This window comes from Carettochelys insculpta, chromosome 2 (assembly GCF_033958435.1).
Source record: "Carettochelys insculpta isolate YL-2023 chromosome 2, ASM3395843v1, whole genome shotgun sequence".
In the NCBI taxonomy this organism is placed as follows: domain Eukaryota; kingdom Metazoa; phylum Chordata; order Testudines; family Carettochelyidae; genus Carettochelys; species Carettochelys insculpta.
Genome location: NC_134138.1, coordinates 95,220,015 through 95,242,718, shown reverse-complemented (window position 1 = coordinate 95,242,718; position 22,704 = coordinate 95,220,015). Strand labels below are relative to the sequence as shown.

Below are 22,704 nucleotides of genomic sequence, written 5' to 3'. Positions count from 1 at the left end.
TGTGAACACCAAGGGAGGGGAAGCTGCTTCTGTATTTAGCCTGCCATTCACAGTCTTTGTTTAAGCCTGAGCTGAGGGCGTCGAATTTGCAGATGAATTGTAGCTCAGCAATTTCTCTTTGGAGTCTGGTCCTGAAATTTCTTTGCTGTAGGATAGTTACTTTTAAGTCTGCTACTGTGTGGCCTGGGAGATTGAAGTGCTCTCCTACGGGTTTTTGTATATTGCCATTTCTAATATTGGATTTGTGTGCATTTATTCTTTTACATAGAGAGTGTCCAGTTGTCCGATGTATATAGCAGAGGGGCATTGCTGGCACATGATGGCATAAATTATATTGGTAGATGTGCAACTGAATGAACCCGCAATGGTGTGGCTGATCTGGTTAGGTCCTGTAATGGTGTTGCTGGTGTAGATATGTGGGCAGAGCTGGCAACGAGGTTTGTTGCATGGATGGGTCCCTGAGTTAGAGTGACTGTGGTGCGGTGTATAGTTGCTGGTTAGGATTTGCTTCAGGTTGGCAGGTGGTCTGTGGGCAAGGACTGGTCTGCCTCCCAAGGCCTGCGAAAGTGGGGGATCATTGTCCAGGATGGGTTGTAAATCCCTGATGATGCGCTGTAGAGTTTTTAGCTGAGGACTGTAGGTGATGGCTAGTGGTGTTCTGTTGGTTTCTCTCTTGGGCTTGGCCTGCAGTAAGAGGCTTTGTGGCACACATCTGTCTCTGTTGATCTGTTTTTTCACTTTCTCAGGTGGGTATTGCAGTTTCAAGAATGCTTGGTAGAGATCATGTAGGTGTTTGTCTCTGTCGGAGGGGTTGGAGCAAATGCGGTTATATCTTAGTGCTTGGCTGTAGACAATGGATCGTGTGGTGTGTCTGGGATGGAAGCTGGAGGCATGAAGGTAGGTGTAGCGGTTAGTGGGTTTACGGTACAGGGTGGTATTGATGTGGCCATCGTGTATTAGCACTGTGGTGTCCAGGAAGTGGATCTCCTGTGTGGACTGTTCCAGGCTGAGGTTGATGTTGGGGTAAAAGTTGTTGAAGTCCCTGTGGAATTCCTCCAGAGTCTCCTTCCCATGGGTCCAGATGATGAAGATGTCATCAATGTAGCATAAGTAGAGATGGGGTGTTAGTGGACGAGAGCTAAGGAAGCGCTGTTCCAGGTCAGCCATGAAAATATTGGCATATTGAGGAGCCATGCGGGTACCCATAGCTGTGCCGCTGATTTGAAAGTATATATCGTCGCCAAATCTGAAATAGTTGTGTGTGAGGATAAAGTTACAGAGCTCAGCCATCAGATGTGCTGTAGCATCATCAGGGATACTGTTCCGGACAGCATTTATTCCACCTTTGTGTGGGATGTTGGTATAGAGAGCCTCTACATCCATGGTGGCTAGGATAGCGTTTTCTGGTAGGTCATCAATGTATTGCAGTTTTCTCAAGAAGTCAGTGGTATCTCAGAGATAGCTGGGAGTGCTGGTGGCATAGGGTCTGAGGAGAGAGTCCACATAACCAGACAGTCCTTCAGTGAGAGTGCCAATGCCTGAGATGATGGGGCATCCAGGATTTCCAGGTTTGTGGAACTTGGGTAGTAGGTAGAATAGCCCCGGACGGGGCTCTACAACAATAGTCTATTAATGAAATTAAATCTCTTTCCCTGGTGTATAAAAAAGAAAAGAAAAAAAAACCCTATCAGGCCTCACAAAATACAATTTAGCCAGAAAATAGCACCTCAGAGAGAAACATACCAGCAAAATAAACAAACAACCAAACAGCAGCTGACTGGCCACTTTCCACTTTCACAACTCCATCACTTTGCGATAGGGGCTTGCTTGTGTTTTCAAAAACAGTGGAAAGCTGTGGCTATTCTATATCTGTATTTTACTATTAAGCAGATTGTAAGCATTCATCCCCACAGTATCTGAGCACCTACCTGTGTTACTTACTGTAAAGGGCAAGCAGTCCTGAAGCACCTTAAAGACTAACAAATTTATTAAGGCATGAGCTCTCATGGGTAAAACCGACTTCTTCAGACTAAAGAATCAGATATGATTAATCTCAAGAAGTGGATCTTACCCATGAAAGCTCTTTATGTAACACATTTGTTAGTCTTTAAGGTGTTACAGGTCTGCTTCTTATATGGGAAGGTACAGACTAACATGGCTGCCCCTCTGAGACTTACTGTAAAGGGCTTTATTTACCAAAAGAGTGCCTCCTCTGGGAAATGGCTTTTACCTCATCTTCTTCCATCACGTCATCTCATTCTCGCTCTCTCTCTCTCTCAGCGCTGTTAATGGGTAGAGAAAGACAGTGAAGGATTAGCTGCCCTGGGCCCCAGCAATGTAAAGGTCCTGGGGCTCTGGCCATTGATACACCAGCAGCCACAGCCTGGGGCCCTTTAATTCACTGTTGGAGCCCTAGGCAGCACAGGGTGGGCAACACTAAATGCAGACCCACTGACTACTGCAGCAGCAGTAGCAGCCTGTGCTCTGGGCCCACAAACTTGCAGCTGGAGAGCCAACCCAGCCTTCCCTCTTCTGCCTGAAGCCCCATTCTTTGGAGCCAGCCCTGTTTCCTCCACTTGAGGAAGCCTCTTCCCTCACTCTTGCTCAGGGGACTGGCTAGTCTGTTGACAGCCCTGCTCTGTCTCTTTGCTGTTTGAGGCGTTCCCTTGTCATGATTTAGCCCCCCAGTGAGGTTACTATGTAATCTTCCCCTTCCAGGGTAACCAAGTCTCAGAGGGGTGGCTGTGCCAGTCTGTAGCTTCACAAAAAAAATAGCAGTCCCATAGCACCTTAAATACTAGCTTTCCAGGGTAATAAGCTACAGACTAACACAGCAACCCCACTGAGACACTGAGCTTTCAGGGTCGACAGATAATCTGAAGAAGTGGATCTTACCCCTGAAACCTGCTTGTTATCAGGGTAACAAATTTTCACAAATAACAGTCCCAATTTATAACAACAGGCCTTCAACTTCAACTCTGGGTCCCATAGTTCGTGTACCTTCTTGGTTCAGGATTTTGAGTGTCCTTATCCTCATCTTATGGGGCTTTTCCCACCAGCTGGTGGGAGAACCTGGGTCCTCCCTTTAACACTGGGTTACAGGCCAGTTACCCTACAGCCAGGTCTACATAGCCCTAGTTCTTATTTCCTCAAGCCTTTTCCTATGAATGCTTTCTGACTTTCTACCCCACAACTTCTCTAGGTTGACTCTTCTTTTGAGGACTAGGATTCCAAGACACAGTGTCCCTCTGGGTTTCCTTCTTAGTACCTCCTTCTCCAGGAGACCAACAGCTGCCACCATTCTCTGCAGCCCATTTCTACCACAAACTTACTTTCTTTATAATAACCAGTCTGCTCCCACACAGCTGGATTTCATAGAAATTCACTGGTGACAGGACTATCTAAACCAGAGTTTTCTCTTTACCATTAAAGGCAACACATGCAGCGCTCTGTGTTCTGTGAGCCACATCCACATGTGTACATGTACCATATATATTACCTATGTAGTCCTCAGATTGTCAGGTGTGTGTTCTTTGGGCTCTGCACTGAAAACTACTCATCTGATTATCTATTATTCAAGTTCAGTTAAGCCTGGTTCTTCCACCAGGTAAAACAACTGGCTCCTCAAGGCCACATTAGTACCTTCAGGCCATGTAAGGGGTACATTCCCATCAGGCGTACCCTGAGAGAATTATAGAAAATCTTATTTCATCTCCTAACTATGTAAAATAACTAGTAATTAATATTTTACACTTATATATCATCTTTCCATTGGAGCTCTTAAAACTCTTCATAAATATTGATTATGCCTCATAGCTTTCCTGAATAGTAACAGTGCTAGTCTATACACTATCAAAACAAAAAGCAGTCAAGTAGCACTTTAAAGACTAGCAAAATAATTTATTAGGTGAGCTATCGTGGGACAGACCCACTTGTGTTGGTCTGAAGAAGTGGGTCTGTCCCACAAAAGTTCACCTAATAAATTATTTTGCTAAGCTTTCCTGAAATGTATGTTTTATCACTTTATATGAGAAGCTATGGCATGGGAAGATCAGGTGTAGAGACTGAACTAAGGCACATTGACCCAAGGCCACATTTGATTTGGGCTTGGATTTGAACTCCGCTACCTCCATGCCAAGGTTTAGAGGTAGTAGTACTTTGGGCTTAAATTCAATCCCCTTCCTATTCAAGGGAGTTCCCCAAGGAGTCAGTGGCGATGCTAGAAATAGAACACAGGCTTCCTGATTCCCAGTCTTGGGCTCTGAACGCGACTAGACTTGCTCTCTTTTATTTGCTTGAATACCCAAATTTTCTCTAGCATGTTACTGCTTTTGGTAAGGTGCCCTGTTGTCCCTGATGGGCTCCTTCCTCTTGTCCAGAGACAAGATACAGTAGTTCTGTGTAGACTCGCAGCTGATTTACCTGTTGTTAAGAAAAGTTTGCAAACAGTCTTTTCCCACAACTATTTCCATTTCCTTGGACTTAAATCACTTCTTTAAATCTACTGTCAAACAGGAATGGAACTTGATCAAAATCTTAGGAAAATTGTCTAGTTTTGATAATGTCAAAGCCAGCTCCCCAAACTGCCCCCAAGTTTTTCCACTGGCTGGACCCAATGAATCCACTGGGATGGGTACAACCAGTGTAACAAAGTGTGCTTGACACCTCCAGTTGGTGCAGTCTTGCATCGTTAACTACAATAGGTGTTGAACTCAATAGATCCAACTAAACTATCCACACTAATTGGACAGTCCTGTTTAAAAAATCCTGTAAACTAAGGATGCCAGAAGAGATAATCTTGATGTCCTCTAATACTTGTCCATTTTCCCATCATGAACAGTTGTACTCATTCATTGTGCAGTCTTGAAAGGGCCTCTAAGAAATTTCCGCCACACATCTTAAGTGCTTCAGTTTTCTATTACTCTGCAGTGTGGCCTGTCATTTAGGTGCGTCCTCTCAGATTGCTCTTCACGTTGGGCTCATTACTGAAATGTGGATGATCCCAAACCCAAATGGGAATAAGGGGCTTTCAAAATCAGGGGTCCATTTCAAAAGGCCCCCCAGCTACATGGGCAGTGTGCATTTCAAAACCAGCAGTTTCGAAGTGCACGTGGCTGCCATTATACTAATGAGACACTACATATTCATTAGCATATCCTGAAGTGTCATATTACCATAGCCCCTCTGAAAGGGGGGGCTAGTATGGCCACAGCCTGTACGTTGTCTTTCAGGAACTACCAGAAATTCCTCTAATGACTATCTTTCACATGATAATTTCTTGGTGTCTTGCATTCCTTAGTACTTTACAAGATCAAATTAGGCTGAAATAAGTCTCAGGTCTGGAGGATTCACATCAGTTATTTGCTTGAATCACAGAAGGATGCCACAGGTGCCCATTGAGAGGGTTTATTGGTAGTGGGTATCTTAGAAGGTTTGAGATTTGTAATAAATGGAACACTCTATTGTCTTCATCTCAGAAAATTTAATTCTTGTCATTAGCTTCCTTCTACTCAGAACTCCCTCAGACTCCTGATTCACAAAGATAAGAGAGATTAGCAGTGAGATAAGGAAAACTCTTTTATCTTCTTTCCATCACAAAGCCAGTTAGAGGTTCTTGATCTCAATCTACAGGGAACTCATGTTCAAAGTTCATTACTGGGACTTTCAAGGATAAAAAGTGAAGTCTCTGTGTCACACAAAGAGCTGCAGCAGAACTTCTCTTCATAAATCAGAGACAAACTCACTGAGTGCCAATTCAGCCACAGATTTATGACCCACTGGCTGCGTCTACACGTGCACGCTACTTCGAAGTAGCGGCAGTAACTTCGAAATAGCGCCCGTCACGTCTACACGTGTTGGGCGCTATTTCGAAGTTGAAATCGACATTAGGCGGCGAGACGTCGAAGTCGCTAACCCCATGAGGGGATGGGAATAGCGCCCTACTTCGACGTTCAACATCGAAGTAGGGACGTGTAGACGATCCGCGTCCCGCAACATCGAAATAGCGGGGTCCTCCATGGCGGCCATCAGCTGGGGGGTTGAGAGATACTCTCTCTCCAGCCCTTGCGGGGCTCTGTGGTCACCGTGGGCAGCAGCCCTTAGCCCAGGGCTTCTGGCTGCTGCTGCTGCAGCTGGGGGTCCGTGCTGCATATACAGGGTCTGCAACTAGTGGTTGGCTCTGTGTATCTTGCACTGTTTAATGAAAGTGTGTCTGGGAGGGGCCCTTTAAGGGAGCGACTTGCTGTTGAGTCCGCCCCGTGACCCTGTCTGCAGCTGTGCCTGGCTCCCTTATTTCTATGTGTGCTACTTTGGCGTGTAGACGTTCCCTCGCTGTGCCTATTTCGATGTTGGGCTGAGCAACGTCGAAGTTGAACATCGACGTTGCCAGCCCTGGAGGACGTGTAGACGTTATTCATCGAAATAGCCTATTTCGATGTCGCAACATCGAAATAAGCTATTTCGAAGTTGGGTGCACGTGTGGACGTAGCCACTGAGTGATAACAGGTCTTTTATTTAGAAGCTTCTGCTGGCTGAGGCCCCATCACCTATAACTTTTCACAGAGTTCTTTGTACTGAAAGCCCTATCCCAAAACAAGATCCAGCTCTGTGTTTTCCTCCACAAAGACAATAGACTAAACTCACTGAAGACAGAGGGTTACACTAAGGTTGAATTTAGTTTGAGACATTTTTGTTAAGATGTCTACAATGCCATTGGTGACCACTCACGAAAGAAGTGATAGAAGCACTGTAAAAGGATTTGCGAATAGGATCACTCTGTTTCGGATGCAGAAGAGTGCTAAGGCCAAAGTTCAAGGAAGATTTATAAAAATGGGCACAACATGGTTTCAGTTTAAGCGTGGTTGTGATTCAATCATCATCAGCACTGGTTCAGCTGCATGAATTGCTCACACCTTTTACTGGTGATGGGTCAAATTTCCTAGTGGAGAAAGAGCACAGGAGTGAAAATACAGTTGATTTGCAGTGTTGAAAATGCCTCTGAACAAAATATGATTGCTTGAAAACACATTAATGAGGAGCTACTTACCCATGGGAACTGTTCTCTCAGCAACCCTTCTCTTTGCTTTGCTTCCTGTCACTAACCTGAGCAGTGACATGAAAATGTGTGTCTGGCCTGGAGGTAATGACAAGGTAGGTGTTTGAAACAGCCAGAGGAGCTTTGGATAGATAAACAAATATCCTGACTTTGAACTGACAGCTTTTATCTGAAGATGAGAAATGTTTTTGTTTTTTCTTCTGAAGTATCAAATAGTTATGATGACAAAAAGGACCAGCAATCCCACCCTGAGCCTGTCATTATGAAAACACACAAACTGTGGGGCCTGAGGTATATATTTTCTATTGTATTTAGCTGTAATTCCTGTGCAGATACAAAATTGCACTGTGAGGCCATATTTAAACTGTGGGGGACTTGCTTTGTGTGACAGGCTGTGCATATTATGTCAGAAATTATATGCTGAGCTAATGATATATTAGACAGGAGATACGCCTTCCAGGAATCGCTAAATGTTGTGTTCGTTAATTTAGGAAGTATCATGGGTGAGGCAGCCAAGTGACTCAACCTGCTACAGGGCTAAAATGTAAATGCCACTGTCCGCTGAGGAAAACAAAAAAGAGCTCCTTCCAAGCTGTCTGTGATCCCTCCTTCTTTTTACCACAAGGGACACTGTGATTTAGAAAGCAGCCTCATAGCATGTTGAACCATTGCACTGCATTAACAGTTAAACCTTTAGTTTAACAAATGGGGTCATTTTTACGTAACCAGAGGGATTGTTACATCTTGTTTAATATTTCATGTATTTGACATCAAATTACCAACTTGCTGCTATAATTTATTAAACTACCCTTCTGGTCATGTTACTTGCTAGATATTTTGTAGCATGGCTCTTCCTTAGTTTGCTCTATTATATTAAACAGTGATTTAATTTGTATTTTATTCTCTTGGGCCTGGAAGGAAATTCAGCTGACGGTGAATAACCAATTCAGGTCTATTTCTGAGTCTGGAAAGAGTCCCCAAATCAGAAGTATCTCCATGGTGTATGAACAGAAGTTTTTCTCTCCACCCCTGCCCCCCTCCCCCCAAAAAAATCTGACATATCTTTTATAGTGTGGCACCTTTAGCCTTATGCAAACACAATAGCTACATCTACACTATAGAGATCTTTCGAAAGAAGCTCTTCCAGAAGATCTCTTCTGAAAGAACTTGTTTCGAAAGTGTGAGTCCACACACAAAAAAGCTGATCAAAAGAGTGATCTACTCTTTCAAAAGAGCACACCCACACAGCACCCACTCTTCTGAAAGAATAGGCCAGGGATCAAAAACGAAGGCTGTTCTTTCAAAAGAAGGGCCCCATGGAGCGTCTACACACGTTTTCTTTCAAAAGCTTTTGAAAAAGGATGTTCTTCCTGAAACAGGAAAGGACGAGTGATTTCAGAAGGAGTACCACATTCTTTCAATTTACTTTCAAAAGAATGCTTTTTATGTGTAGATGCTCCATGGGGTCTTGTGAAAGAGCGTCCTTCTTTCAAAAATCTTTTGAAAGAACTTGCTAGTGTAGACGCAGCCAATGAGATTCATATTACAATTACACTACCAATGGCAATGAGAGCACAGCCTCCCAGCTCAACCCCCTTTGACTCAGGTATGAACCAGCAACCACAGAGAGTAAATTAAATTTAGGTGGAAGGATAGCTCAGTGGTTTGAGCATTGGCCTGCTAAACCCAGGGTTGTGAATCCAGTCCTGGAAGGGACCATTTAGGGACATGTGGCAAATGGATGGTGATAGGTCCTGCTTAGAGGGTAGGGGACTGGACTTGATGACCTCTGAAGGTCCTTCCATTTCCATGAGATAGGTATATCTCCATTTATTATTATTATTATTATTATTATTATTATTATTATAAATTCCTAGCATATCTTAGTGTGGTCTATGGGCCATGAGCCCAATCTTTGGAACCCTTCTGGCTCACCTTTCTTAGCATATGCACAAAACATGCCTCACGTGGCATGTGATCAAGATTCACTTCTGAATTTGTTCTGCAGGTTGGATCATAAGCTGCTCTGGTGCAGCCTGAGTACTGACTGGAAGCACAACATGAACACTGATCCATGCTTCCCAAGAGCACAAATAGCCATGGACTTCATGTGAGCTCTACAGATGAGGGGCATACAGGAGAAAGTTCCCTTTTTGTTTTGCTGCACTTCAGTTCCATTTCTTTCCTTGTTAGCCAACTGGCGTATACCCAGCAAATGCCTTTGTGTGACATATGCAAGTGACAGATGCAAGCATAAAAGCTGTTCAGTCTTACAGGTCAGCTAGCCAGCCAGGTAGGAGCCATTATTTGAGTAGCAGAAAGTCAGCCAAAGGCTGGAGGAGACTGCAGAGTTAAGTCTAATGAAGGTGGTAGCAAGTCTCAGCATATAGGTCAGGCTACCAATTGGTTTTTTTTGGATGCCGTTGCCTCCTGGTTCTAGCCAGCTTGCTTTTGTTCCTTCTCAATGGTGAAAAGGTAGACCACTCTCTTCTCTAAAGTACAGTAAATCCTCGATTTAACAGACTAATGGGAGGAAGGGGTGTCCATTAATGCCAAAAGTCCATTATATCTGAATGGTTCTACTGTATGATGATGCACTGACCTTCCCAGCCCATCACTGATTCCTGTCCTCTGCCCTCCCTTCCCCGCTCTTACCCCATTCTTCCCCTCACACCTCCATCTCCATCTCTCCGTTACCAGGAGAGGAGCTGAATGCCAACCCGTCTCCTTCCACCTCCTGCAGCTCTCAGTGCTGCAGTTCCTCCAGCCCCTGGCTCCAAACCGCCCATGTGCAAGTAGAGTGTAGCCACCCCCAGCCTGCCAGTGAGCAGCAGCATCCAACACCATGGCTGCCGCTCAGCGCCATTGCTGGCAATGGTGGCCAGGCACTGACATGCTCCACGCACACAGGGCGGGGGGAGCAGTGCTCCTGTGCCCTGTCACAGCCCTCCGCCCAGTCCTCTGGCCCCTGTGGCCCCAGCTGCTGTGGTGGGCCCTCCAGTCCCAGCATTCCCAGCGGCTCAGGCGGCTTCTCCAGCACCGGTGGCAGCTCTTGTGAGTCTCCAGCATTTATTTAGGAGGGGGCAGGGGTGCTGGCAGACAAAAGCCGTTATTTCTGAAGTCCATTATATCAGCACCTGTTAAATCGAAGGTTTACTGTAGTTTGTTGTGTTACTTCAGCCTTGTGGGACACGTGAGACCTTGGCATCATAGAAAATTCTAGAGCTTATTACACTGATATGTACCAGCCACTAGAGACATGAAACATCCATACACTTGTGTATCTACAAATACCACATTGTATAGAAAATCTTTCCGAGTTAGGAATCACATTCTAACTCCAAGACTTTCCTCCAGATCTGGAATCAGTGGGGCCACGTCTACACTACAGCTCCCTTTTGAAAGGACGGCTTTCGAAACAGAACATTGAAAGCCGTTCTTTCGAAAGGGAGAGTCCACACAGACAAACAGAGACCAAAGGTGCGATCTGCTCTTTCGAAAGTCCCGGAGAGCCATTTCGAAAATGAGCATCCACACTGTGCAGGGAGCTCTTCTGAAAGTACAAGCGCAGGAAGTCCTGCAGACAGAATCGCATGGTGGATAAGCCCTTCCAGGACCACAGCCCACCATCGCCCCCCATCTCATACATCAGCCTGCACACAATAAGAGCCAGCCACCTGTCCCCAGGCTTGTACACCGAGGAGATCAGAGGAGGCACCCCGGGCCCCCATGAACCCGAGCAGCCCCCCCATCCCCATCGAGGCCATGGCCAGCACACTGGCTGTGGTCCTGGCCACCGCGCAGCAGTGGCTATGGGCAGCCAGCCTACTAGCCACCCTCCTGGAAGCCATCCTGAGTGCGTGATGTCCCTAGCCAGTCCCTCAGGGCATCCGCCGCCTGTGGAGCTTCCCCACAAGCAGCGACTGGTGGGACTGGCTGGTGCTGGAGGACAGGGGCGACAACCGGTGGCTACAGAACTTCCGGATGACCAACGGGACATTCCTAGAGCTGTGCCACTGGCTCGCCCCAGCCCTCCAGCACCAGGACACCCGCATGAGGCCAGTGCTCCTGCTCCAGAAAAGGGTGGCCATTGCCCTCTGGAAACTGGCCACTCCGGACAGTTACCAATCCATCGGCCATCAGTTCAGGGTGGGCAGGGCCACCGTTGGGGCCATCCTCAGTGAGGTAAGCCATGTGCATGCGGTGGCCAGGGGATGGGGGCACTCCGGCATGGGGCACCATCAAGGACCACAGTGCAGCCCCACCAGGGATGGGACGGGGACGGGGACAGGGGCCCCAGGGTGGCCTGCCCTGCAGGGGACAGGGACAGTCAGGCACACTACACCCTACCCCGTGCTCATGTGTACATCCTCGTCTCGCTCCCTGAAGGTCATCCAGGCCATCCACAGGGTCCTCCTGCAGCAGCCGGTCCGTGTCAGGGACATGGACAATGCCATCCAGGGCTTCGAGGAGTTGGGCTTCCCAAACTGCTTCGGGGCCCTGGACAGCACGCACATTGCTGTCCAGGCCCCAGAGCACAGCTGCAGGGCTTTCATAAACCATAAGGGCTACCACTCCATGGTGCTCCAGGCATTCGTCGATGCCAATGGTCAGTTCTGGAACTCAGGGCTGGGCTGCTGCATGGCTGAGGGGACCTTCATCCCACAGCAGGAGCTCCCCATTGGGGACAGCACAATGCCACCCTGCATTGTGGCGGACACGGCCTACCCACTGCAGGCCTGGCTCATGAGGCCATACACGGGACATACACAGCCCAGCCAGGGTGTTTTTAATGAACGGCTGAACTGGGCCCGCAACACGGTGGAGCGGGCATTTGGCCGCTTGAAAGGGCGCTTCAGATGCCTCTTCACGAGGCTGCAGGTGGGCCTCCCCAGTGTTCCGGCACTGGTTGGGGCCTGCTGTGCCCTGCACAACCTCATGGAGGCAAAGCATGAGCCATTCGTGCATGGGTGGGCCATTGAGGCAGGGCGCGGGTATGAGCAGCCCCCTGCTGCCCCATGCTGCCAGGCCCAGCGGGATGGGGTGTGGGTACGGGAGGTCCTGCGCCAGGCCTTTGAGCGGGGACTGCAGTAACCACCCCACCCCCATGCACAAACACCCCACCCCCATGCACACACTCCCCACCACCCCCACACATGCCCAGAGGACCCAGATGGAACCACAAAATAAACATTTTACTTAACTGCTATTACTGCTTTGCTGCCTATGTACAGGGACGGGTATCACAGAAAGGGGGGCTGGAGGGGGGAACTATATACAGGGGCGTTGTGGCCCCAGGTGGTCACCCTCCAGGCCCTGGGAGGGCTGAAGGTAAGGACGGAAGGCCCTATTCATTTATGGGAGTCAAGGGATGGGATCCCCATCGCCCACATCCACCCCTTCTCCCCTGGGTCCGGGTGGTCTGTTGTGGCTGGGCTGGGGCGGGTGTCATGGGGAGGTAGGGGCGCTGCTGGGGAGGGGCCCCTGTGGGCTCCCTGGGGTTGGCATGGGAGGTGTGGGGAGCAGGGGGAATGGCCTCACCCTGGCCAGCCCTGGTCATCAACATGTGGGCCAACTGCATCAGGGCAGATGGGGGCAGGTGGGTTGGGACAAGGGCAGAGAGGTCAGACTCATGGGCAGGGGTTTGCTGCAGGGGGTAGGGTAGGGGGGAAGACCGGGGGCAGGCAGGAGATGTCGGGGATGAGGAAGCTGACTGGAGAGGTGGTCGAGGTTGTGGGTGGAGAGGCTGACTGGGGGACTGGGGAGGTGGGAGGGCGGCTGGGTGACGGGGGAATGAAGGATGTTGGGTGGGGGTGGGGGGCGGGAGTGGCTTGTGATGGGGTGGCAGCTGGGTCTAGGTGGCCCACCACGGCCCGGGTCAGGGCGTCCATGTTCACCGCGACCCGGTCCCAGGCATGCCGCTCCATGGCAAGCCACTCCTGCAGCACACCAGTAAGGTCCCGCAGAATGGCAATATGGGCAGTGTCCCCTGCCTCCTCGTCGCCATCCTGGTGGTGCCAGTGGATGGCCCAGCAGTGACCCTGCATGGTCCCTGCTCGGGATGCCAGCCACTCCCCCTCGCCCTCCGTGGTGGGGCTGGTCTGGCCACTGGCTGCAGGAACTGTGGCGACAGAAGGGGAGGGGGGAATGGGCCATTAGTCCCAAGTGCAGGTCCCCGTGTCCTGCCCCCGCCCCAGGATACATGTCCCTGGGTGCCCTGCAGGGGTACTGGGAACACGCCCCCCCATGCTGTTTCCTGCTCCCTCCAAGTCTGGGCAGCCCCTGGTGCTGTCCCATCTATGTGGTGCTGAGTGCCACGCATCATCCTCCTGAGAGCCCGGGGAGCATAGCTGTCCAGGGTCCACATGCACCTGGACTGGTGGCCATGTGGGATGCCTGTGGCCACCGTGGGTGGGACCTGACTCTCCCTCCCTGGGCACTAGGGAGGCTGGTGCGCACGCCACCTACCTATGGGTCCCTCCGGGAAGGCAGGTGGGCGAGGAACGGTCGGATGGGGCCTGGCTGGATGTCCCGGATGGGAGGTCGATGACGAGGGCCCCCACGCTTGAGCACTTGTTATTGCTGGTGGGGTCGAGTCACTGTGCTGTCCTCAGTTGCCTGGAGCTGGCTGATGGTCCTGGGTGCTCCTCACCCTCTGTCACCGTCTCCGACTTGGTGTCAGCCACGGACACGTCAAGGAAGATGGTGGGGGGTCCGGCCTCCTTCGGCCTCAGGAGGTGGTGGAGCTCCTTGTAGCAGGGGCAGCTTGTGGGGGCTGCTCCTGACCGCCTGGCTGCATCCTGGGCCCTGCAATACCCCTGTTGCAGTTCTTTCACCTTCAACCAGACCTGGTCCGGTATGCGGGTGGGGTGGCCGCGGCCAAGCAGCCCCTTCGCCAGCCACTCGAAGGCGACCGCATTGCAGCGACAGACCCCCCACAACAAAGAACCTACTTTTAGTATAAAGGGGTAGCCTGCCCTGATGTATCCTCTATTTGATCTTCAAACAGAAAGTGTAAATAAGAGAAAAAAAACCTGTAGGATTAAAAATCTGCAAGAATATTTCCATGGAAGAAGGGTGACATTTGGCAAGCTCAACATGCATGTTGACTGCTTGTATTTTAGCATATGCTCTCTCTAATGTACTGTGTGCTGAAAGTTTGCAGGTGAGTACACAGCAAACTGGAGAGCATCAGAATTAAGCACTAACTTAACCTTGACCATGAACTACCAAGATTTTCATTGATATGGACAGCAACAAAATGAGGACAGAAACATGCAGGGAATTCAATGGCAGGCTGAAACTTTCACTAAATTTTAACATGGGAGAAGGGCACTAAATCTACATCTCCTATGCGAGGCACTTAATTGCTTCCACAGCAGTAGTTGCAAGGCTCCTTACCATGGAGGTGAGCAAACTTTTTACACTGTACCCCACTTTTCGTTCCTGCAATGAGCAGCCCCTTCACCCCCAACCTGTCTAATGTGAGCCAAACTGATGCAAATTTTGGTTATGTTCATGTAAAAAAAATCCCTTTCGGCACACGTGAGAAAATAAGCATGTAGAATATAAAAACATTATTAATTGATATATAACTGTGAATATATATACATACAAAGAGTAACCTTTTTCAACATTTTTAATGAGATGGATAAGCCTGACACCCCGCAGCTGATCATGCTGTGCCCACCTTGGGAAATGTCATGCTCCCCCAATGGGTTCTGCCCCCAATTTTTTGCACCCTTGCCTTATCATATAACCTGCAGCATAAGGTAGAATCTCCTCAGCCTGGCCTCCAGGACTCAGCTCTCTGTCCTAGAACCTTACACATGAAAGCAGGACAGAGGGTGCAGAAGGGTGGGGATCTTGGCCCATGAGGTCCACAAAGTCCGATGTTGGTCCACAAGGACCAGAGCTGACCCACCCATAGGGGTCCCCCCAGGCCCCACAATGTGTAGGGCCCCATGTTGGATGCCTCAATCATCCTATGGGCAGAGCCCAGTGTGGCCCAGGGGATTACCTGGAGGTCTGGCGTGGGGCAGCTGCAGGGGTCACCCCTCATAGTCATTGTGGTGGCTGGAGCTGGAGGGAGTGGGAGTGGGTCCAGTGCAAAAGACCTGGCCCTGGCAGGGATGCACAGAGACATAGCCCCCTCCCCACACCTGCTGTGTAGGCATTGCAGAAAAATTTCTGTATCATCTTCTTACAACCTTGTATTAAGTCTCTATACCATTTGCTTATTAAGTCTTTTTATATGGAAACCTTGTAATGTCTGTACCATTTTCTTATTAACATAGTAAATGTATGTGTGTATGTATATGTATTGATATTGATATAGATAGATATAAACTTTGTATTAAGTCCTTTTACATAGGAATTTTGTATTAAGTCTTTCATATCAAACCTTGGGGTAGGTCTACACAGCAAAATTATTTCGAAATATCAGCTGTTCTTTCAAAATAACTTTGTTAACATCTACACAATGCAAGCACTATTTCGAAATAATTTTGAAATGGCAGTTGGCTTATTTCAAATTAGGCAGACCTCATTCCATGAAGAATAGAGCATATTTTCAAATAGCTATGAAATAGCATATTTTGAAACAGCTGTGTAGGCAGGGAATAAAGCCTACTTTGATATAAGCCATAGTGTATCCAATGTCTCTGTTTCGAAATAGGTTCTATTGTGTGTAGACACTCCACTTCCAAATAGCTGAGGGCTATTTCAAAATGCATTTCATGTGTAGCAGAATTATTTCAAAATAAGCTGCTCTAGAATATCTGTTCCGGAATACCTTAGTTTGAAATAACACTGCTGTGTAAACATGCCCTTGGTATACTTGTCCATAAGAGCAATTAGGTAAAGAGAATGCCTTTGGACCAGAATAGATCTCTCCCCTTTTACTGGTTGACTAGATAAGGTGTGAATGAGAGGTGTGGAAGGCAAGCACCTCAGAACAGCGGCAAGAGTTGGAGAGGGGAATAGGATCAAATCCCAGGACAGCAAAGACCTGTCAAGTGGGAAAAACCAGACATATTGACAGCCTTGGGAGTCAAAAGTACTCACCTCTTTTTGAAAGCAGATTCAAAAGGCTTTTTTTTGAAGATGAATGTGGCAGCCTTGAGGCAGCACCCAGAAGAAGGCATCAGGAATGAATGACTGAGTGACATAGCCAAGAGTGCATAGGTTTTGGCACATGCATGGGATGACTAACAGGTATAGACCTGCATGAGAGAGAGGCCGCTATAAATCTAAAGTGTCTTGCAGGGTGACCCCAAATCTCATCTTGTCAACTTCGGAGCACTGATCTAGATCAGCAGAAGTTCATCTCCAGCCCTCCCCATCTAACTCACCTGATCAGTGAAGTCAGGGAAGCAACGAGTGGGTAACAACAACAAGATGTGGCATACCTGGGTGTGTGAGTGAGTGCCTGAATGTAACATTTTGTAGGCATATGATACAGTAGTGAGTGATATACCTATTACCAATAAATGTGGTGTTCTTCCTTATCCCCCTGCAAAAGATCCTGCATAATTCTTTCAAGTACAATAGCGTCACATGACACCCCCCCCCACACACACAAAAGCTCCTATCCCTGCATCTGAGTGTGGGAGCAGGGGAACATTTTCCCTAGAGCAGGGGAGTCCAATAGTAAATCAAGGATTGCCACACTTGTGGTTGTCATCCTTGCACATTTGCCACAGCCTGCCCCCTCCCCCAGAGCCAGGTACCGCCAGCCCACCCTGGTACATTCCATCTGATTCACCGGAGTTGCCGTTGCTGAATCTGGGACTGCCAGGGTCACAGGCACCACGGCAGGCCCTGAGGCCATGCAGGACCGGAAGTGCAGGGACAGTGGGAGCTACTCTGGGACCGAAGGAGTCATGTGATTCCCAGTTGGAGCCACAGGTACCATGCCAGAGAGACTACTGCAAGGGAGGCCTCCCCCACTGCTGCCACATGCTAGTCCCACCCTGTGGTGGGGCACGTGCGTGGAGCAGCCAGAGGAGCACCTCACGTGTGTGGCTTTCCTGAGCTGGTGAGCCACATTTCACCACACTCTTCTGCCCTGTTTGCCACATGTGGTGAATGAGGAGCGTATTGTACATGGCAGCCTTAGAGCTAGCTCCATCAGGGCAGCCCAGGAATACAGAGTCAGGGCCCCTCCTGGTCACCACGGCTACGTCTACACGTGCAGCCAACATCGAAATAGCTTATTTCGATGTTGCGACATCGCAATAGTCTATTTCGATGAATAACGTCTACACGTCCTCCAGGGCCGGCAACGTCGATGTTCAACTTCGACGTTGCTCAGCCCAACATCGAAATAGGCGCAGCAAGGGAACGTCTACATGTCAAAGTAGCACACATCAAAATAGGGATGCCAGGCACAGCTGCAGACAGGGTCACAGGGCGGACTCAACAGCCAGCCGCTCCCTTAAAGGGCCCCTCCCAGACACAGTTGCACTAAACAACACAAGATACACAGAGCTGAGAACTGGTTGCAGACCCTGTGCCTGCAGCATAGATCCCCAGCTGCCGCAGAAGCAGCCAGAAGCCCTGGGCTAAGGGCTGCTGCCCACAGTGACCATAGAGCCCCGCAGGGGCTGGAGAGAGAGCATCTCTCAACCCCCCAGCTGATGGCCGCCATGGAGGACCCAGCAATTTCGACGTTGCGGGACGCGGATCGTCTACACGGTCCCTACTTCGACGTTGAACGTCGAAGTAGGGCGCTATTCCTATCTCCTCATGAGGTTAGCGACTTCGACGTCTCGCCGCCTAACGTCGAAGTTAACTTCGAAATAGCGCCCGACGCGTGTAGACGCGATGGGAGCTATTTCGAAGTTGGTGCCGCTACTTCGAAGTAGCGTGCACGTGTAGATGCAGCTCACATGAACTTCACTTTCCACCCCCTTGAGCAGTGGGGGAGGGACAATGGTAACAAAAAAGATGGAGTGCGCGAACAAAATTTGCAGAGGTCAAACTTGGGAGGTATTGCCAACAGGGAGAAGGAATAAAATCAAGTAAGACAATTTGGACAACTTGAAAATGGGAGTAATGTAGGAGATTTTACCCCTATACTGAAAATTTGCAACCCAAATACAAAAGCTTTCAGTAAAAATTTAAAAGCTTATGACCAAAATCCAAAAAATTCTGTTTGGAAATGCCACTGTGATGTGTCAAGGGAGCTATTTCAGGCAAAAACATCTTGATTAGTCTTTCCACCCTCCATATAAATTACCATGAATACCTATCCTGATGAAATCATCTCATGTTCATAGTAGTATCATAATATCCTTGCATACTGACACATGGAAAAAGAACTTTCCAAGTGATTAATGTCAAAGGCATTTAACCTTCTTGTAGACCTCTAATGCACAGCTGTCAACAGTTCTGTACACTGCAAGATTTAGCATTTTTGTAATGGACATTTTTAAATGTCATAATCCATACTTGAAATAAAAACAGTGATTATTAATAATTGCAATATTCACTTATATTATGAAACACAAATTTATGTTCAATAAAAGTTCATAAAAATCAAAGCTCACATCTTGTTAATTGAATAAAAAATAAATAAAATAAAACCCATGTACACACTAAATGTATTTGTCAACCCTGTTTTATATTAGCCATTCAAGTAATGACTACAGTTTGCTATCTGATACACAGCAGATTTGTTCATTTGCTAGTATTACTGCTCAAATAGATGTGCCTTTTAGAAAGGTTTCTCCCTTTACTAGGAACATGGGGTTTGATCCTTAATTGTGCCCTTGAAAACTGCAAATGCTAAGCATAATGCTGAAATTTGAATCCCAGAAGCTGCAAACCATACCAACATCAAAAATTAGGGTAACCAGTCCTCATCCTTTCAATCAGCAAAATCTTTAGCCCTGTGTTTCACACCTCTGCACTGAAGTAACAAATGAATCTCTTGACTTCACCACTTAAAAATTACACCATATGTATCCACAAATTATTTAACTGTTTGTTGATATTACGCTGATCCTGCTGCCCAGTGAAACAAATGGTTATCCACAGGAATCATTTGTTTTTCTATTAACTTCTCTGAGGGACAAGATCTACCTCCCAGGTCTATGGATGAAGAACAAATTATATTTAAAATTCACTGAGTTCTGAGATTTGACATAAGAAGTGAAACGTTTGCATTTTTTATTAAATAATAATTTTAAAACAATATACTGGCTTTACTTCTCATTTTTACTGGCTTTACCTCAGTGTATCTTCACTAACCTCAGTGGAGTTACTCCAGATTTTTATTTAGGTTTGGAAGGATTAGATTGTTATCAGAGAATATTGAATGCACCATGCACACACAAACTGACCAATAATAGATATTTTCAGCTCAGCTAAGTGAGAACTCGCAAAAGTATTAGAGTTTAAAGATATTTGTTTTGTGTTTTGAAACCTGATATTTATGGTTTGTTTTTTAACAGTTAGAAAGCTTTAACTTTTTTGTCCTATCTGCCACAATTAAATAATTATTGTCTGATGCCCCCATAATGTCCTGCAAAAGAAAATTTAAATAAACATTGAAAATTGCTTAAAAATAAGTGGTAGTCTCCATTGAAATTATTTTAAGAGGTTAAAATTGAATTCCATCAAGCCTGTTTATGCTGGTTTAAGGGGAGAATTGGGCTGAACAACTTTTAACAGGATTTTGTGTACAGGCTCGCAGATGGTGGTGGGGGTGGGGGGTAAGAAGGCAGTTGCCCTGGGGCCTGGCAATTTAAAAGAGCCCCAGGCTCCAGCCACTGTCACTCCTGTGGTAACAGCAGCAGCAGCCAGGAGCCCTGGGCCTTTTAAATTGCTGCAGGAGGATTGCACAGCATGTTCCGGGCCGCTCTCAGAGCTGTGTGGGAGGCAAGGAGGGAAGTGCTGTGTGCTCTGGCAGGTGCTGAGGGCTGGCTGATCCCCCAGCTCTGCCCCTTCTGGGAGTACAGAGCCAGCCCCCTGCCCAGCCCCTTGCTCAGGGCCCCAGGAAATCTGCTGGCTCCCCTGCTTATGCATTACCTGCTCTTATTGAGTAAGAAATTTTATTAAAGATCAGTTTATAGAACTACGTCAGATACGGCTTTTCTTTTCATTACTAATGATGAAAGCTGCAGAAGAAGTTGGCTTTGAGTCTCCTGAGCTGATGACTGGATGAAGAGTGTTTCCCTTAACAGAAAAATAATTTCAGTTCACTTTAAATATATTCTATCACCTGAATAAAGTTACTTCGTAGCTCAACTTACAGGGAAATATGGAAAGGAAATCAGTGCAATTGTTCATCTAGTAATATTTGTCACATCTTAATCAGGCAGTCTTTATTTGGTAGAATGCAATAGTAGTCCCTTATCCTGGACAGGCGACAGAGTGGGGTTTAGCTGGCAGAGGTACGTCTATACGGCCTCTTTACTGCCGGCAGCCTCCTCTGCCAAGAATGAAATCTCGCATGGCTATGCTAATTAGCCATGTGAGTATGCAAATAGGGAACAGTTTGCAATATCTAGAAATCTCCTTAGTATAGTACTGCAGGCAGCAGTGCCCATATAGACATGGCCTAACTCTCCTCTGATAGTGTCCAAGGCTAGGTGATTCAGAGGGAATGACTACAACAGATAATCATCAAGTGATCGATCTTCTGTCACCCCCTCCCAGCTTCTGGCAAACAAAGGCTAGACACACCACCCCATAGCCACATGGTATTGAAGCACACAAAATAATACAGTATCTGACCGTTAATAGAGTTTGGGATACATTAGCAAATCCCTTTTGAGATTAAAATGTTCCTTTTCAAAATTTATTGCTCTCAAAATTAAATGTTCCTTCTCAAAAGGCACTTAGATTTCAGTCTGTGTTTGTGGAGTTGTTTATTTGCATAGAAAGAAATAAACAGGAATTAAAGTGAAAATGCACACCACAGACAGTAAATCCCTTTTAGTATTACTGCAGCCGGAAGAATGACAGATGTACGCTTTACAGTGATATTAGCTTGTATTAATTCGCTGATTTATAATAAAGAGCAAAATGTCGACCACAGTTTATCCTAAAGGATATGCCAACACTGAAGGTTACCGAAAGGGATGCTTTAGAAAGTACAGTTTATGCACAGGTCAGCTAGATAGTGGGATTGCACATGCTTGCAGCAAACTGTGCTGAAACCTTCTTTAGAATTTATGGTCTCCCTGTGTTAGAAAGTGGAGACCCCTGATTAAGAAAGTGCACTGATATGACTGAGTCTTGCTGACAGCATTAATCCTGAACACAGGGCAAGTTTAACTATGTTGCTTTCTCTCTTTAAGGTAGTTGAAGAGCGTATCCAGTCCTCCCTCCACAATCTCTGGTAGCGGTCTGGACAATGGGTTATGTGAAATATGAAGCCTTTTATCCATTGGATTCCAAGCAATTTTTGGCAATCTGTGCAGCAGATAGAGATCATCTGGAAGGGTCTGAATGGAATTGTAAGCCACATTTAGTAACTCCAGAGCAGTGATGGAGCAGAGAGACCGTGGCAAGGTATGAATTTTGTTATCTTCTACAATAAAGATCTCCAAATTTATTAGGTACTGGACACTTTCTGCAATGTTTTCAAGTCTGTTGGAGCCTAAGTGCAAGAAATCTAAACTTCTCAGTGCAAAAACACATAAGGGGATGTGAATGAAACGATTGTTACTCAGATTCAGCTTCCTCAGGCTTGTCAAATCGGTGAAGCTCAAAGGAAGTTGTGAGATGCAATTGTGTGAAAGGCTCATAACTTCCAGCTTTCTGCACAGGCTGAGCTCTTCTGGGACTTCACTCAGGCAATTCATATTGACAAATAAAACCTTCAGGTTTATGAGTAGCCCCGTCTCCTTTGGCAGGCACTTTAGGCGATTGCCACATAAGTTCAGCACTGCTAATTGATCTAGTTTCCCCAAAGCAGGAGGAAGAACCAGCAGCTGGTTGTGTGAAAGGTTCAATTTCTGCACCTCCAACAAGCCCCACAAGAAGTCAGGCACATTTGTCATCCCCTTCATCATGAGGCTCAGACTCACATAATGCAATCCATGCTTCAGCAGTGACTTCGGATCTTTTCCTGAGATAAGAGCTTCTTCCCATGCAGGACGTCTCTGACCTTTCCTCAGCAAGAACTTTCTTCTCTGAGGCTTGTCTTTCGAGAGTTCAGCTCCCATCACACTGGAGACTGCTGCCACTTTTGAAAGAAGTTACGTTCCCTTCCCCTCTGAAGTCAGTAGCGAAGAGAGGATTGCAGCCTTCTGAAGGTGGAAAAATAAAATCAAACCAAGGGGCTCTGGAGAAGACTACAAAGAGCACCAGCTTCTGGCTGCCCAAACCACCTTCTGCCGCTGCAGAGGGCAAATTTCACTTCTTTTTGGATGGGATTAAATTGTTCGTCTTGGTGCTGCAGATTGTAATGAAAGACTTGCTCCCAATGTTGCTGAACGGACCTGTTCAATTCAAACTGAATACCACAGTGCAGCTGTCACTGTCATTTTGTTGAGGTTTTATTGGATGGATATTATCTTCATTGCAAAAAGGTCACGGAGATGCTGTATATAACTCTACTATGTCAGCTTTCTTGGCTATCTAGTGCACGTAGGCTAATTAACAAGAGCGACTTTAAAAACCAACCTATCCACCGA

The 22,704-nt window shown here is 47.1% G+C and overlaps 1 protein-coding gene across 1 annotated transcript; it reads right to left on the bottom strand.

Moving 5' to 3' along the window:
- Positions 1-21,336: 21,336 nt before the first annotated feature.
- LRRC30 (leucine rich repeat containing 30) lies at positions 21,337-22,336 on the bottom strand. The gene has a single exon (XM_074985848.1). It carries the CDS (start codon positions 22,231-22,233, stop codon positions 21,337-21,339), a length of 897 nt encoding a protein of 298 aa, XP_074841949.1. The 5' UTR covers positions 22,234-22,336.
- Between the last annotated feature and the right edge of the window lie 368 nt (positions 22,337-22,704).

Bases quoted from the DNA above. Each gene is read 5' to 3' on its own strand.
- LRRC30 (XM_074985848.1), bottom strand. From the start codon at position 22,233: ATGGGAGCTGAACTCTCGAAAGACAAGCCTCAGAGAAGAAAGTTCTTG.